Source organism: Chionomys nivalis, chromosome 1 (genome assembly GCF_950005125.1).
Source record: "Chionomys nivalis chromosome 1, mChiNiv1.1, whole genome shotgun sequence".
Lineage (NCBI taxonomy): Eukaryota > Metazoa > Chordata > Mammalia > Rodentia > Cricetidae > Chionomys > Chionomys nivalis.
Window position 1 is genome coordinate 61,859,377 of NC_080086.1, and position 14,165 is coordinate 61,873,541.

Sequence of the window (14,165 nt, forward strand, 5' to 3'; positions counted from 1 at the left end):
AGGCGGCCAGGAAAGTTCCAGAAGGTTCCAGAAATTGCAGCCAGTTACCCTGCCAGAGGGTGGGACTTTAGTAGTCCAGTGTTAGATACCCACGTGGCTGGGACCACCTCACGCTAGTGGTGACTGTCACAGCTGTCCCTGCAGCCACTGTTCTCTCTCAGTGGGGTGCGAGGGGTGTGCAGTGTGACTCCAGGAGATTTCTGGGAAGGCCCAGGCAGGCTTTCATTATGTTTCCTGTTGCTATACAAAGTGCGTGACAAAAGCAGCTTGATGGGGGCGGGGAGGGTTGATTGAGGTGGGGAGGACTAGAAGGGAGGGAGGGTTGATTGAGGTGGGGAGGACAGGAAAGGAGGGAGGGTTGGTTGAGGTGGTGGGGAGGACAGGAAAGGAGGGAGGGTTGGTTGAGGTGGGGAGGACAGGAAAGGAGGGAGGGTTGGTTGAGGTGGGGAGGACTAGAAGGGAGGGAGGGTTGGTTGAGGTGGGGAGGACTAGAAGGGAGGGAGGGTTGGTTGAGGTGGGGAGGACAGGAAAGGAGGGAGGGTTGGTTGAGGTGGTGGGGAGGACAGGAAAGGAGGGAGGGTTGGTTGAGGTGGGGAGGACAGGAAAGGAGGGAGGGTTGGTTGAGGTGGGGAGGACAGGAAAGGAGGGAGGGTTGGTTGAGGTGGGGAGGACTAGAAGGGAGGGAGGGTTGGTTGAGGTGGTGGGGAGGACAGGAAAGGAGGGAGGGTTGGTTGAGGTGGGGAGGACAGGAAAGGAGGGAGGGTTGGTTGAGGTGGGGAGGACAGGAAAGGAGGGAGGGTTGGTTGAGGTGGTGGGGAGGACATGGTGGCAGGAGGCTGGGACAGCTGGTCACATCCATGCGGTCAGGAGGGCTTCAACTCAGTTCACTCTTTTTTATGCAATCCGGGACTCCTGCCCATGGAATTGTTTGACCAAATTTAGAATGGGTGTTCACACCTCATCTAAGTCAATCTAAAAACTCCCCACAGTCACATGCTTTATCTCCATGGTGGTTCAAGTCCCGTCAGGTTGGCATTTACGATTAACGGTCACAGACTCCCTCTCATTTGTGATGTCATCTTGGGAACATTATCCCACCATGGAGGGTGGGTGTGGGGTACGTGGACCCCAGGCCATCTCCCAAGGTGAATACTCCCACATTCATGGCTCCTGCCTGCATCTGGAGCAGCCCTTTCTGTGACAGCCCCAGCTTTACTCTGTGGCTGTGGTCACAGATGGGGCTGACAACTGGTCACTCCCCTTGTCATGTGGGTCCTGGGTGTTGAACGAAATGACCCTGAGGTAACTTAGGACCCAGAGCTCCACAGTACTGACAAGCTTCTTCACACTCAGAGGTCATGGTTTCCGCTCCCGGGGGTTAGGAAATCATGGCTAGACTTAGGGAAGAGTTAGTTTCACACTAAAGCCACCAGATGGTGCTGTAACTTTACAATATTGTTCCCTAGCAGTTCCAGAAGAAAGTCAGGGAGCCTCTGTGCCATTAGGGACTGCTCAGGGGGATGTCTGATCGTTCCTGATCCGCCGTGTCTTGTGACCTAGCTTGATGTTTTTGTGATGGGACAAGTCTGAGAGATCATTCACCTCTCTTGAGTGGCCCCTGCTCTGATGACTTCCTGAGCACTGGCATCCTGGGAAGAGTCCTTTGTCTCCTGGGCAGTCCTACTCGTCACCTGTGACTTCATCTAGGTGCCTTGGGCACTCTGATGTGTCTCAGCATCAGGCAAAGGAGCTGTTGCAGGGACTCTAGTGACCTGAAACTCCTCCCTGGAGCAGATGGACCAAGACAGAGCCGGCCTGGAGCTGCTGCAGTTCACAAATGTGGCCCTAGAGGGCGATCACAGGCTGTGTCTGCAGCTCTTCCTCTGGCTCTCCCTCGCAATTATTTATGTTTTTATTTGGCTAGTTCTTTGCAGTGCTGGTGATGGGATGGAAGACCTTGTGCCTCCCCGGCAAGTGTCTGCCCGTCTCCACCTCTTTTCTCTGTAATTCTTTCGTCCCGTGACATAGGCATCCTCTCAGGATTGCTTTAGCATCTACAAACCTGATTTTCGTTCCAGTCTGAACCATTCAGCTCTGCCAGAGCCTCTAGTACCTCATAACGATCTCGCCCCATTGTGGGGCTCAGCAAAACCGCTAGATCTCATCACAATTCGTGAGGTCCCAACTTATCTTGGTCTGCCCTCTATTGCAGTGATGAACACCCTGGCCAAAAGCAACCAGGACAAGAAAGGGTTTATTTGGCTTACACTTATACATCACAGTCCTTTCATGAGGGAAGTCAGGGCAGGAGCCATGGAGGAAGCTGCTTACTGGCTTGCTCCCCATGGCTTGCTCAGCCTGCTTTCTTATACAACCCAGGACCACCAGTCTAGGGGTGGCACTGCTCACAGTGGGACTGGGCCTTCCCACATCAATCATTTATAAAGAAAATGTCCCACAGACACAACCGCAGAACAGTCTGATGGAGGCAATTCCTCAGTTGAGGTTCCCTCTTCCCATGTGACTCTTAATTTGTGTCAAGTTGACAGAGACTGCCCAGCAACGGCCCAATCAGCTTCTTAACACTCCTGTAACCACGGTTCTATTTAGTCCTCTCATGCCGTCAAACCCTTCTAGGCCCAATTCCCCTAGGAAAGCCGACCCTTTCCCTATTGTCTTTCAGTGCCTAGTATTTATAGAGACCTCAGACAGCGATAACTAAGTGTCTACCAGGGACTGGCTTCCCTTGCATTGCTTAACTTTTGTCTGGAGGGATGAGTAGCGACACTACTCAGTTTCTCTGCTTCCGCAGCACTCGGGCTGATCCTGTGCCCCTTCCCACAATGCACCCTCCTCCCGCCACCTCAAAAGCCAGGTTGTGGGTAGCTCTTTAACTTAAGAGTCCTTTCTGAACCTCACAGTTCAGGGGTAGCACACTCCATAATCCCCATAGATTCCTTTAAACCAGTAGGAAGGCCCTGTCTGCATGTTGAGTCTTAGCGTCTCCCTTCCTCTGTATTAGAGGTTGGACCTGGAAGCCGTCACCCCTCCGTTCTGTCTCCCTCTCCTCCTTGCTGTCTGATTCTCCCCAAGTTCTCAGGAAGAGCTATTTAGCACATACCTAATTTGTACCCCCTCTGTGCTGTGTCTGGATGTGTGTACAGAACAGCAGCCAACACCTCCAGCTCCTTCTCCTCCCCCACCCCCACCTTTCATGCCAGATCAGAGGCTAGTGCAGAGGACAGTGTCTGTATGTCCTTCCCCACTGTCATCCTTCCCTTAGGCAGGACAGTCCTTTCTGGGCAGATGGGTTAGCTTCAGTTGCCTGTCTGCTGCTACAGACTACGCAGGCTCCCATCTTGTTCATACTGCTGTCAGAATCACAGTATATTCCCTAGTCCATTATCTGTTTTAGGAGCGGACCCCACTCATCAAGGAGCCATGTCACCCCAAGCCACATAGACGAAGGCATTCTCCCTGGACACCTCAGGACACTTCACTCTCAGGGAGCGGTCTCAGTTTGTCTGGCTCATCACAGTGCCACTACCCTCCCCCAAACACATCTTTGGTTTGTGTCCCTGCCCCCGAGTGAACCAACAGATCAGAGAAATGTACCCACCCAAGTCCTGCTGAGTTTAATCGGGCAACTACAGCACGGAATGCATCTCCTCCCTAGCAGTTGTTCACTGCTTATATAGTCTCAGAGTGGGGAGGAGACTCGGGTGCCTCATGCGGCCTCCACAGCAGATGTGAATGGGTCTGGTATTGTGAGAGTCTACCGTAGGTAGTCACAGACACTTTGGTTTCAAGACAACAGGCCTCTCCCCTCCATGCTGCCCCACATACCCTATTCAGGGATTACTATAGTCACCAAGTCTTCTTGGGAACTTCCTCACCTGATGGAACTGGGATGACAAGGCCTTGCTAGCCACTGGCTGCCTCAAGTATTCCCTGAATATTGACAGAGCTTTCTGTCCTGCCCGGTCCTGCAGCTGTTCAGTCCCAAAGAAACACACAGATGATGGAGGAAGGTCATTGGTTAACTAATAAAGAAACTGCCTTGGCCCATTTATAGGCCAGCCCTTAGGTGGGTGGAGTAAACAGACAGAATGCTGGGAGAAAGAAGCCGAGTCAGGAGTCGCCATGATTCTCCCACTCCAGACAGACGCAGGTTAAGATCTTCCCTGGTAAGCCAGCTCGTGGTACTACACAAAATATTAGAAATGGGTTAGATCAATATGTAAGAGCTAGCCAATAAGAGACTGGAACTAAGGGGCCAGGCAGTGATCAAAAGAATACAGATTCCGGTGTAATTATTTCGGGTAAAGCTAGCCGGGTGGCGGTGGGAAGCAGCCCTGCCGCTCTTATTACAACACACAGAGGTATTAATCATAAACTGGTTGGCCTATTAGCTCAGGCTTCTAATTAACTCTTTCTTACATCTTAAATTAGCCCATAATTCTTGTCTGTGTCAGCCACATGGCTTGGTACCTTTATCAATGAGGCATTCTCATCTTCTTTCCTCTGTGGCTGGGTAACGACTACAGACTCATTGTTTCCTCATCCCAGAATTCTGTTCTCATCACCCCACCTCTACTTCCTGCCTGGTCACCCTGCTTATACTTCCTGCCTGCCTACTGGCGACTGCCCAGCTACTGGCTAGTTAGCATTTTATTAATACAAGACCACTTTCCCCCAGCACCTAAAGGCTCTTTCGAACTTCCCTCTGAACTCACCAACTCTGTCAACGGCCATAGCACTGAGGTCTGTCATATTCTTGAGTTTAGCTTGCCTCTCAGGATGTCCTGAATCTTTCCTTCTCTCCTCGCACTCCCCCTCTGCTTCTGTGTCTCCCGAGACACTGCAGCAACTTCCTTGACTTGTGCTTTTCTCTGTCAGGTTTGATCATCCGGTGAGCTGTGTCATTCCAGTGACCTCTTGTGACTGAGAAGATTTAGGGTTGTATCTCCTCAGCACCCACTACACTCTTACTTGGTTCCCCAGGATTCCTGTGAAGCGGCCCCACAGCCCATTTCAGTTACAGTTTACACATTGCATTTTCATTTTCAATAGATCTAGCATTAAAAAAAAAAACAGGTTCTTGTTATATAGCATAGGCTGGCCTTAAACTAATGGAAATACTGCCTCAATAGGCATGCTCTGTAACACTTGGCATACAGTTGTTTTTTAAAGCTATTTATTTGATTATTTTCAAAGCCCAGGCTGGCCTTGAACTCGCTGTTTAGCCGAGGCTAGGCTGGTACTCCAGATCCTCCGGCTTCGAACTCTGGAGTCCAAGCATCACAGGAGTACTCACTATGCCCGGCTGTAGTAAGCTGCTTTTATTCTTTCACGGTCATGTTTTTGAGGGGCAGCTTCCTCTTGGGTCCCTGCAAATCGAGTAAGACCTTCCCATTGTCTCCCGTTTGCTGTGTTCACGCTGTTCCCCAGGCCGGCTGCTTTGCTTGCTCACCACTGTTTCTGTGGCTGTTTTCCCCAAAGGTCTTGTGAGTCTTCCTGGTTCTTTTGTGCCTGACCAAGGTGACAGCAGACTGCTTGGTTTCAGGGTGCCATAGGTTTCCTCCGTGGGTCTGTGGTCCTTGTCCCCTGGATGTCATAGATGCCTCATTCCTCCGTGGGTCTGTGGTCCTTGTCCCCTGGATGTCATAGATGCCTCATTCCTCCGTGGGTCTGTGGTCCTTGTCCCCTGGATGTCATAGATGCCTCATTCCTCCGTGGGTCTGTGGTCCTTGTCCCCTGGATGTCATAGATGCCTCATTCCTCCATGGGTCTGTGGTCCTTGTCCCCTGGAGATCACAGATGCCTCATTGTGTGGGGAGCTGGCTACCTTCTCTACAGGTTGTGTTCTGGGCAAAGGTGGAAGCAGAGGATCTTGAGGGACCAAGGCTCCACTCCTCAAAACACACACGTAAGAAACAGCAGCTAGGATATTCTAACCTCTTGTTTATGCCTCACTAGGCTTTCCGTTGTTGCTAAGATTGCACAGATTCTCAGTTAGATCTTTGTTGCTATTTTGTTTTTTGAGACAGGGTCTAATCCGGAGCCTAAGCTGGCTTGGATCTTACTATGTGACCTAGGCTGACCTCAAATCCATGACACTTTCCTGCCTCATGCTAGGATTACAGGAGTGAGCCACCATAGGAGTCAGACTTCTTACTACAAAGAAACTTTTTTTTTTTGCTATTATTCATCTCAGATCTTTCTAGATTCTTTTTCTGTTTTTACCAACTGCTTTCTAGACCTACAATACCACCTCTATTCTGAGACTATTGCCATTCCAGTCTTCTTGTGTTTCTTAATTCCCCAGGTCTTTCCCCCACTAGAAGACATCCTTGAATAACTCTGAGAATCAATGGAGAGTAAACCGCTTAAGTCCTTGCATCTATTAAGTGCCTTTATTTTGCAACCATAATTGAAAGATAATTTAGTTGCATATAAAATTCCTAGTTTAGAACAAACTTCCCAGTCTGGGAACATAGCTCAGTGGTAGAGCACTTGCTAAGCATGTGTGAAGCCCAGGGTCCCCCACCACGGGGGGGCATATTCATACGTGTACACTTGGTACATACGCATATGTGTGCATGTGGAAGCCAGGTGTTGATATTGGGTGTCTTCCTCAATCATTCTCCACCTCGTTATCTCCTTTTTTGCCTCTCTTGGGGTGGGCGTCTCTGAATCCAGAGTTCACTGACTTGGCTAGGCCAAATGGCTAGTGAGCACCAGGAATCATCTGTCTCTGCCTCCCCAGCTGTGGAATTACAGATATGCATCATCAAACTCAGCCTTTAAAAAGATTTCGTTTTATAAGTGTGTGTGTGCTTGCGTATATGTGAAGGTCCCACAGGAGACAGAAGAAGGCATTATGTCTTCTGGAACTTGACTTCCAGGCAGTTGTAAACCCCCTGCTATGGGAGCTGGAAACTAAGCTGCCACACTCTGGAATAGCAGCCAGTGCTTTTAACTTCGAGGCCGTCTCTCCAGCCCCATACCTATCTTTTTATGTGGGTGCTGTAAAGTCAAACACAGGTCCTTGTGGTTGAATGGCAAGCCTTCTGTCTCTGCTTTCCACAAAGAAATAAACAAACTGCTGCTTCCAGCTCCCATTACTATGGAGACCCTTGTAAACAGAGACTGCTTGTTTTCCCGGCTGCCCAGGCCTGAATAATCACACAGAAACTATATTAATTACAACACTGCTTGGCCAACGACTCAGGCATATTTCTAGCTAGCTCTTACATCTTGAATTAACCCATTTCTATTAATCTGTGTATCGCCACGAGGCTGTGTCCTACCAGTAAGTTTCCTTCTCCTTCAGCAGCTACATGGCATCTCCTTGACTCCAACCGCTCTCTCTATCTCTTCTAGCCTGGCTTTACTCTGCTAAGCCACTGGCCAAAACAGTTGTATTCATTAACCAATACGAGCAACACATATACAGAAGGATATCCCACATCAGACCCTCACTGCCATGGCCCTTTTGCCTTCATGATCTGAACCCTTCAAATTATGAGTCAAAACAAATTCTCCTTTAAGTTTCTTCTGGTCAAGTTTTTGATCATAGCAACGAGAAAAGTGACTAATACAGTATCATGGCCTGTTTCCATCAGTCTCGTCTTGTTTTGTTTGGGAGATTTTATTTATTTTTATTTTATACGTATGGGTGCTTTGCCTACACATATGTCTATGTACCATGTGTATGCAATACCCTTGAAGGGTAGAAGAGGATGTTGGATGGATCTTCTGGAACTGAAATTATAGGTGTTTATAAGCTGCTATGTGGGTCTTGGAATTGAACCAGTGCTCTTAACACCAGTCTACCTCTCTAGACCCTAAGTTTGTATGATATTTTTATTACCATAAGGGAAAATGTGAACATCCAGCTCCCTGTGTCCTTGTGGGCTGGCTTCATCCTCCTCCCCAACTTACTTCCCATTCTTCTCCAGTGCTGCCAATCATCTGGCATCCCTGTATCCTTCCGTCCCCATGGAAACGCCACTCTTCTTTTATTCCTCAGTCCCACTTGGAGTCACTATTTGTATAAGGGTCACCCCACCCGTGACTGATGAAGCCTGCGAGTTAGCTCTCCATCTTTCCTTAGACTACGTCTTCCCAGACCTGACTGAGAAGGTGGCTTCCATGGAAGATCCAGGTCAGGCTCAAGACCTGCCAAACTTCCCCTCCATCCTGCCCAAGATGGATCTTGCTGAGCCTCCCTGGAATATGCCTCTGGAGGAGGAGGAGGAAGAGGAAGAGGAGGAAGAAGAGGAAGAGGAAAAGGAAGAAGAAGAGAGGGAGAAGGCAGAAGCAGAGGAAGAGGAAGAGTTGCTCCCTGTGAGCGGGCCCCCAGAAGGAACCACCATGCAGGCCCATGACTCTTCACCTAGCGTCAGCAGCACCAGCAGCCAGGGTCCTGGGGCCACCAGACACAGGCAGGAGGATTCTGGGGACCAGGCCACATCAGGCATGGCAGTGGAGAGCAGTGTGAAGCCCACTTTGTCAGTGCCCTCAGTTACCCCAAGTACAGTGGCCCTGGGGGATGATCAGAACTATAGCCAGGAGTTTGGGGGCACAGAGTGGCCAGCTGGAGGGCTGGGGGTACAGTCTGAGGTCACCCAGGCAGCTGGTGAGGCTACCCTGGGAGCAGCTGACTTAGATGGCCAGCAGGGGGCACTGCCATCCTCCTCATTCCCACAAACAGTGGCTCCAAGTGGGACTGAGGTCCCCGGTGAGGGTCACCTTTACCCCAGAACCCCAGACTCTTTCCCACCTGGACCACAAGACAGAGAGTCAACCCCTTCCTCTGCTACCTGGGGACAAGAAGGTCTCAGTGAGCAGCCCCTGGAGGGTCAGGCAGCGGAAGCTTACTCACTAACACCGTGGGACTCTACTCAGGTAAGACGGAGGTGCAAGCTGCCCTCTATGTAAGAATGCCTGCTGTCCTCCGGGTCCTGAGGCTGTCAGCAGCAGTGTGGTGTGGTGGGGGCTGACCACACCTTCCCCACCTCCACGATCAGCGCTCATGCACCCAAGTCATCCTTCGTACACACAGGCTGCAGGAGGGAGAGGAGTCTTCAGTCCCCAGAAGTGCCAGGGCAAAAGGGCATCACCAAGAGTGAAGCCTCTGGACGGGCCAACCTTTCATTTATGACACCTGTTTAGCCTTAGGCCCATGGGGCGGGGTCCCTGGCATGGCAGTTCAGGCCTACACCTGCTCCTGCCGTCCAGAGGCCTCTCCTGAGGCCTCTGTGCCCTGCTTTCTGTCTCCTGCACAGGTGATCTGCAAGGATTGGAGCAACCTGGCTGGGAAGAGCTACATCATCCTGAACATGACGGAGAACATAGACTGTGTGAGTGCTGAGCTGGCCATGAGAAGGGGAAAGGGCAGAGAGAGGTGCCACAGCAGGGCTCTTGGGGGGAGGCCGACTCAGTCCAGAACTGAGCCAGCACCTACCACTTACTGAAAACCAAAAAGAGGTCTTTCCTACTTACAAATTCTTGTTTTTTTTCCTCCTTGATTCTTGTAGTTTTGAGTTTTGTTTTTTCTTTCTAGCTCAGGTTACCTCAGACATACTATGTAGCCAAGGGTGAGTTTGAACTCCTGGTCCTCCCCAGTGTTGGGATTGCAGGACTTGGTTTTATTCAGTGTTAGGGACCAGACTCAGGGTCACATTTTACCAGCTGAGCTGCAGCCATGGCTCCTCCTTTTCAATTTGAAGGGTCTTTGTTCCTGTGTGCTACATGCCTTATTTCCTAATGAGAGCAAAACTTGTTTTCATCCAGAGGATTTTGGTAAGCCAGGATCTTGCTGTGTTGGTCAGGAAAACTTGGAATTTCTGGGTTCAGTCACACCTCTTAAACCCACCTTCCAAGTGCTGGGGCTACAGTCAAGCACTGTTGTTGCCCAACAGTATCTTTCTCAGAGTTGTTTTCGTGATGGGTGTAGTGACACAGGCCTGCAATACCAGCACCATGGTAGCTGACAGAGGAATCAGAGGTTCAAAGCCAGGCTGAGCTACACAGTGAGACACTGTCTCACAAAGGATGTTTACCTTCATCCTAATTGCTTTTTAAATTTGTTCTTGAGCTTTTTCATAAGCAGCATCTGTTGGTGTTTGTTCATAGCTCTCTAGGGAGGCATCAACAGGCTGACCGGAAAGTTTTTTTGGTGTGTGTGAAAGAGACAGACAGACAGAGACAAAGACAGACAGAAATGCTCTCAAAGCCTTGCACAGCTCATGCACTAGGCCATCAGTCATGGAGCCAGCCATGCCTGGGCCCCTGATGGGATGTAGAACCTCCACGTGAGCAAGGTGGTGTCCTGTCTTACTCTCTTGGGGTGATAAAACATTCAGACGAAAGCAACTGGAGGAAGAAAGGGCATTTGGTTTACATTTTCAGGTCACAGTCTGTCCCTGGGGGAAGTCAGGGCATGATCTAAAACAGGAACTCAAAGCAGAGCCCCATGAAGGAGCACTGCCTGCTGTGTCCCCACCCCCTCCCCGGCCAGGCTCATACTTAGCTAGCTTTTTTATACAGCCTGGGACCACCTGCCTGGGGAAAGGTGCAGCCCACAGTAGCTGGGCCCCCCTGCATCAGTTAATAAGACAATCCTTCACAGACATGCCTACAGACCAACCTGATCTAGGCATTTCCTCAACTGAGATTCCTCCTCTCATACCCCAGGCTGTGTCAGACTGACAATGCTACCAGGACTGTGGCTCCTAGATGGTGGCCTGGCAGGGCTGTTTCACTTGGGAGTATCTAAAGTCAGTGGCATTAGGTCCTTCCTCCAGGGGTGACTAGATTGTCCAACTAGAAATATGAAGAGCTGTTGTCAGTGTTCTGGGAGCCAAGGCAGGGCAGAGGTTGGGCATCTCCATATAATAGATACGCTTACATGAACACCAGTGCTCATTAACTCTGGGGTGCAGGATGGCTAAGTTCCCACACAGCTGGGCTAGACATCCTCATGGCCAGAGGCACTGTGTTTTACTCGCTTGAAAACATGAACTCCCAGGGCTAAGGTGTAGCTCTGTGATGCTGCTCAGCACACTCAAGACCCTGGGTTATTACCAGAGTGGGGCTGGGGGGCACTTGAAAACAAAACAGAAAAGATGTACCTCTCCAGGCAGAGAGACAGTTTGCTATTGGTGCATCCATCTCCAAGCACCGTGTGTAGACTTAGATCTCTCTCATCCAGTAATCCATTATTTTCTTTTTGACCTGTGTTTGAAGGGAATGGGACAGTGTGTGTGTGTGTGTGTGTGTGTGTGTGTGTGTGTGTGTGTATCAAAAGTGGTGGGCCACACTCAGCCCCTTGTCTTCAGGAAAAGATGGGGAGGAACGTGCCTGCTGCCCCTCGGAAACAGTTTTACAAGATGCAGCTATCGTTTTCGAATTTTGCATGTGAGATCTGAGAGTGGTGCAGACTATCCAGTTTCTCCTGGTTTTACCCAAGACAGAGGAGGCAGGAAGGGAGCCAGCAGAGATCGGCAGGCACAGGCACAAAATGGTAAAACAGTAAATGCCAAGCTGATCTTGAAGTTCTAGAAGCCAAGAGAATCTTTGCTCTAGAGATGAAGGATTCAATCGTTTGCTTGGCACAAGAAATACTTGGAAAAGAGACGTTTGGGTAGTCGTCAGGGAGGACCAGAGGGCTGGATTACCAGCAGGGCTGACCCAGGGGGGATAGCTACTGTCCCAGAATCTGTGATTGAGTGACTCCAGAATGATAAGTAGCCCACATCTCAGATGGAGAAACTGAAGTTCAGTGTGTTACTGAAGGTCAGAGCTAAGAAACCACAGGGTTTGTACCCTGGTGCACCTAGTTCCAAAGCCAGGGTTTTCCCTTCCTTAGCTAACTCTGAGTCTGGCAGACTTTGCTACCCTGTAAGAGGTAGCACATGTGTACAGGGCAACCGAGGGCTTCTGAGTCCCAGAACAGGCAGGTAGAATCCTGTCCTGCCCTCCCACATCAGTGAAGACACTGACCCCTTGACCCTGGGCTTGCCTGACTGTGTGGGACAGAGTGCTGGCCAGGAAGCTACAGAGTGTCTAGACCTGAGTTGCACCAGGCATTCACTATGGTAACAAGGAACAAGCCCAGCATGAAAGTCAGCCTGGTGGATTCAGGTTGGCATGACAACCAGGGGACAGGTCCTTATCCTAGGCAGGAACCCAAAAGTAGCATTCATCTCTGCTTCAGGTGTCACAAGAAAGGCATTGGGCCTGCACTTGGGTTGGCCTGTTGAGATGTCTTCTGACAGCCCAGCTCCCTCAGCACCCTGGAGAGCTGAGCATCTGGGAGAGGGGTCTGGCTGGGACTCTTAGAAGAAATGGGGTCAAGGTTTTTCATATAAAAGAGGAGGAGCTGCTGAAGAGGCTCTGAGGACCAAAGGAGGGTCTCTTCACAAACAGTGGATGTGAGCTTCATGGCAGCAGCCTGGCCTCCAGTGCTCCTGCACTAAGTTCCTGTGGAGGGCTGGGCTCGTTTTCATGTTACATTCAGTAATTATGTCTGGCATTATCATCTAAACAGTGAGGTAGAATCTGAGGGGAAGGAAACCATTTTGCCTCTCCTCGCCTCACCCCACCCCTTGGCCTGTTCCCAGGTACTCTTAGCCAGTTCTATGGTTTTTTAAGTCCCTGTGGTAAAGGGACTCCCATCACTCTCTCAAGGCTCAGTGCTGGCCACATGGTGAAATGACCAGCAAAGAAGCCCCGCCCACCGTTCTCAGCCTTCATGCTCTTTGGTGGCTCTGGGGACTTAGTGTTGTGCCTTTCCTTCAACTTGCCATGGGCATCATGTACATATTCCAGGCCTCTGGAAGCACTGCAAACCCCAGTTTGTCATTGTCAGAGGACAGATCCACGTCCCCTCCACTTGAGTGGCTCTGGGGCAGGCATACACCTTTACCATGTACCTGCAGATGGAAGTGAACTAACAAGCTGTAATCTATCTGCCTATCCCCTGCTCTCAGGCGGTCCCAGAGCCGACCAAGCTAGGCAGAGGGCCATCTGGGCCTTTGGGAGATGGGTTGAGGGCAGATGAGGACAGACCATCACCATTCCTTGAGCTTCGTTCCTTTGAACCCCTAGGAAGTGTTTCGGCGGCACCGCGGACTACAGCTTCTAGCCCTGATGGAGGAGGTCCTGCCACGCCATCGCAGTGGGCACCGTGGGGACTGGCACATTTCTCTGAGCAAACCCAGTGAGAAAGAGCAGCACCTGCTGATGACACTTGTGGGCGAGCAGGGTGAGCAGGAGATGGGAGAGGTGTCCCACCACAGGCTCAGACTGTGGGCTCAGGAAGGAACGAACTCTGGGTGGAGCAGTGCTGGGTTCTGGTGATGAGGAGACAGGTGTAGACATCACACACTATGAGAGCAGGACCCCTGAGCTACAGACGCTTCTAGCATCACACCTGTCACGTGGTGTTCCATGGGAAGCAGGTCAAGCAGGGAACATATATGGGTGTGATTAGAACCAGAAGTGTAGCAGAGGAGGCTCAGGCAAGCTGCCCTAGGAGGGGTTTGGGTGCTGTGGTGATGATGGCATTTCTTCTCCAGGGGTGGTACCCACTCAAGAAGTCCTTTCCATGCTCAGTGGCATCCGCAGGAATCTGGAGGAGGTAAGCATACAGGGACTTGCCTTGGAGGCCACTGCAGCATCCTTTCCCATCCCTGACTCTCAAAAGTGCCAAAAGAATTCACAGCCTGCTCCAGGACAGGGGTGTGCCCTGACCACTCCAGATATAAAGAGCATGTGCAGGCAACCAACTGAGCAAAAGGACTGTACACCCCAGGCCATGGTGGGAGAGGGGTCAGGGCAGAGGGGATTAAGTAGGACAGTGTCTGAAGTATCACACAGAACCTAATGGAGGGGGAACAAGATAGGCCCTGTCCCTACCAGTGCCCCTCCAGGGAAACTGGAGAGGTGCTGGGCAGTGTCTGGAACTGGGAAACATCCTTCCATTGTTAGATGTGGCCCTGATCAGTTGGTCTTCTGGCCCCTGCTGGGATACAGAACATATGGAGGTACAGATATCCAAATACTCCTGATCCTCACTCCTGCCTCTGCTTTCTCTTCCTGACCCATGACCTGTTTAGTCTTCCCTTTGGAGGGTCTCTGCAGTGTTTGACGAT

At 50.7% G+C, this 14,165-nt stretch overlaps 1 protein-coding gene across 1 annotated transcript in view; it reads left to right on the forward strand.

Annotated features, from left to right (window-relative positions):
• Podxl2 (podocalyxin like 2) overlaps positions 1–14,165 on the forward strand; it is a 35,161-nt gene that overhangs the window by 19,044 nt on the left and 1,952 nt on the right. The window contains exons 3-6 of the mRNA XM_057771676.1: positions 8,120–8,913; positions 9,294–9,368; positions 13,120–13,276; positions 13,590–13,651. Of these exons, the coding sequence (XP_057627659.1) occupies positions 8,120–8,913; positions 9,294–9,368; positions 13,120–13,276; positions 13,590–13,651 (1,088 nt within the window). The remainder of the gene's footprint in view (positions 1–8,119; positions 8,914–9,293; positions 9,369–13,119; positions 13,277–13,589; positions 13,652–14,165) is intronic.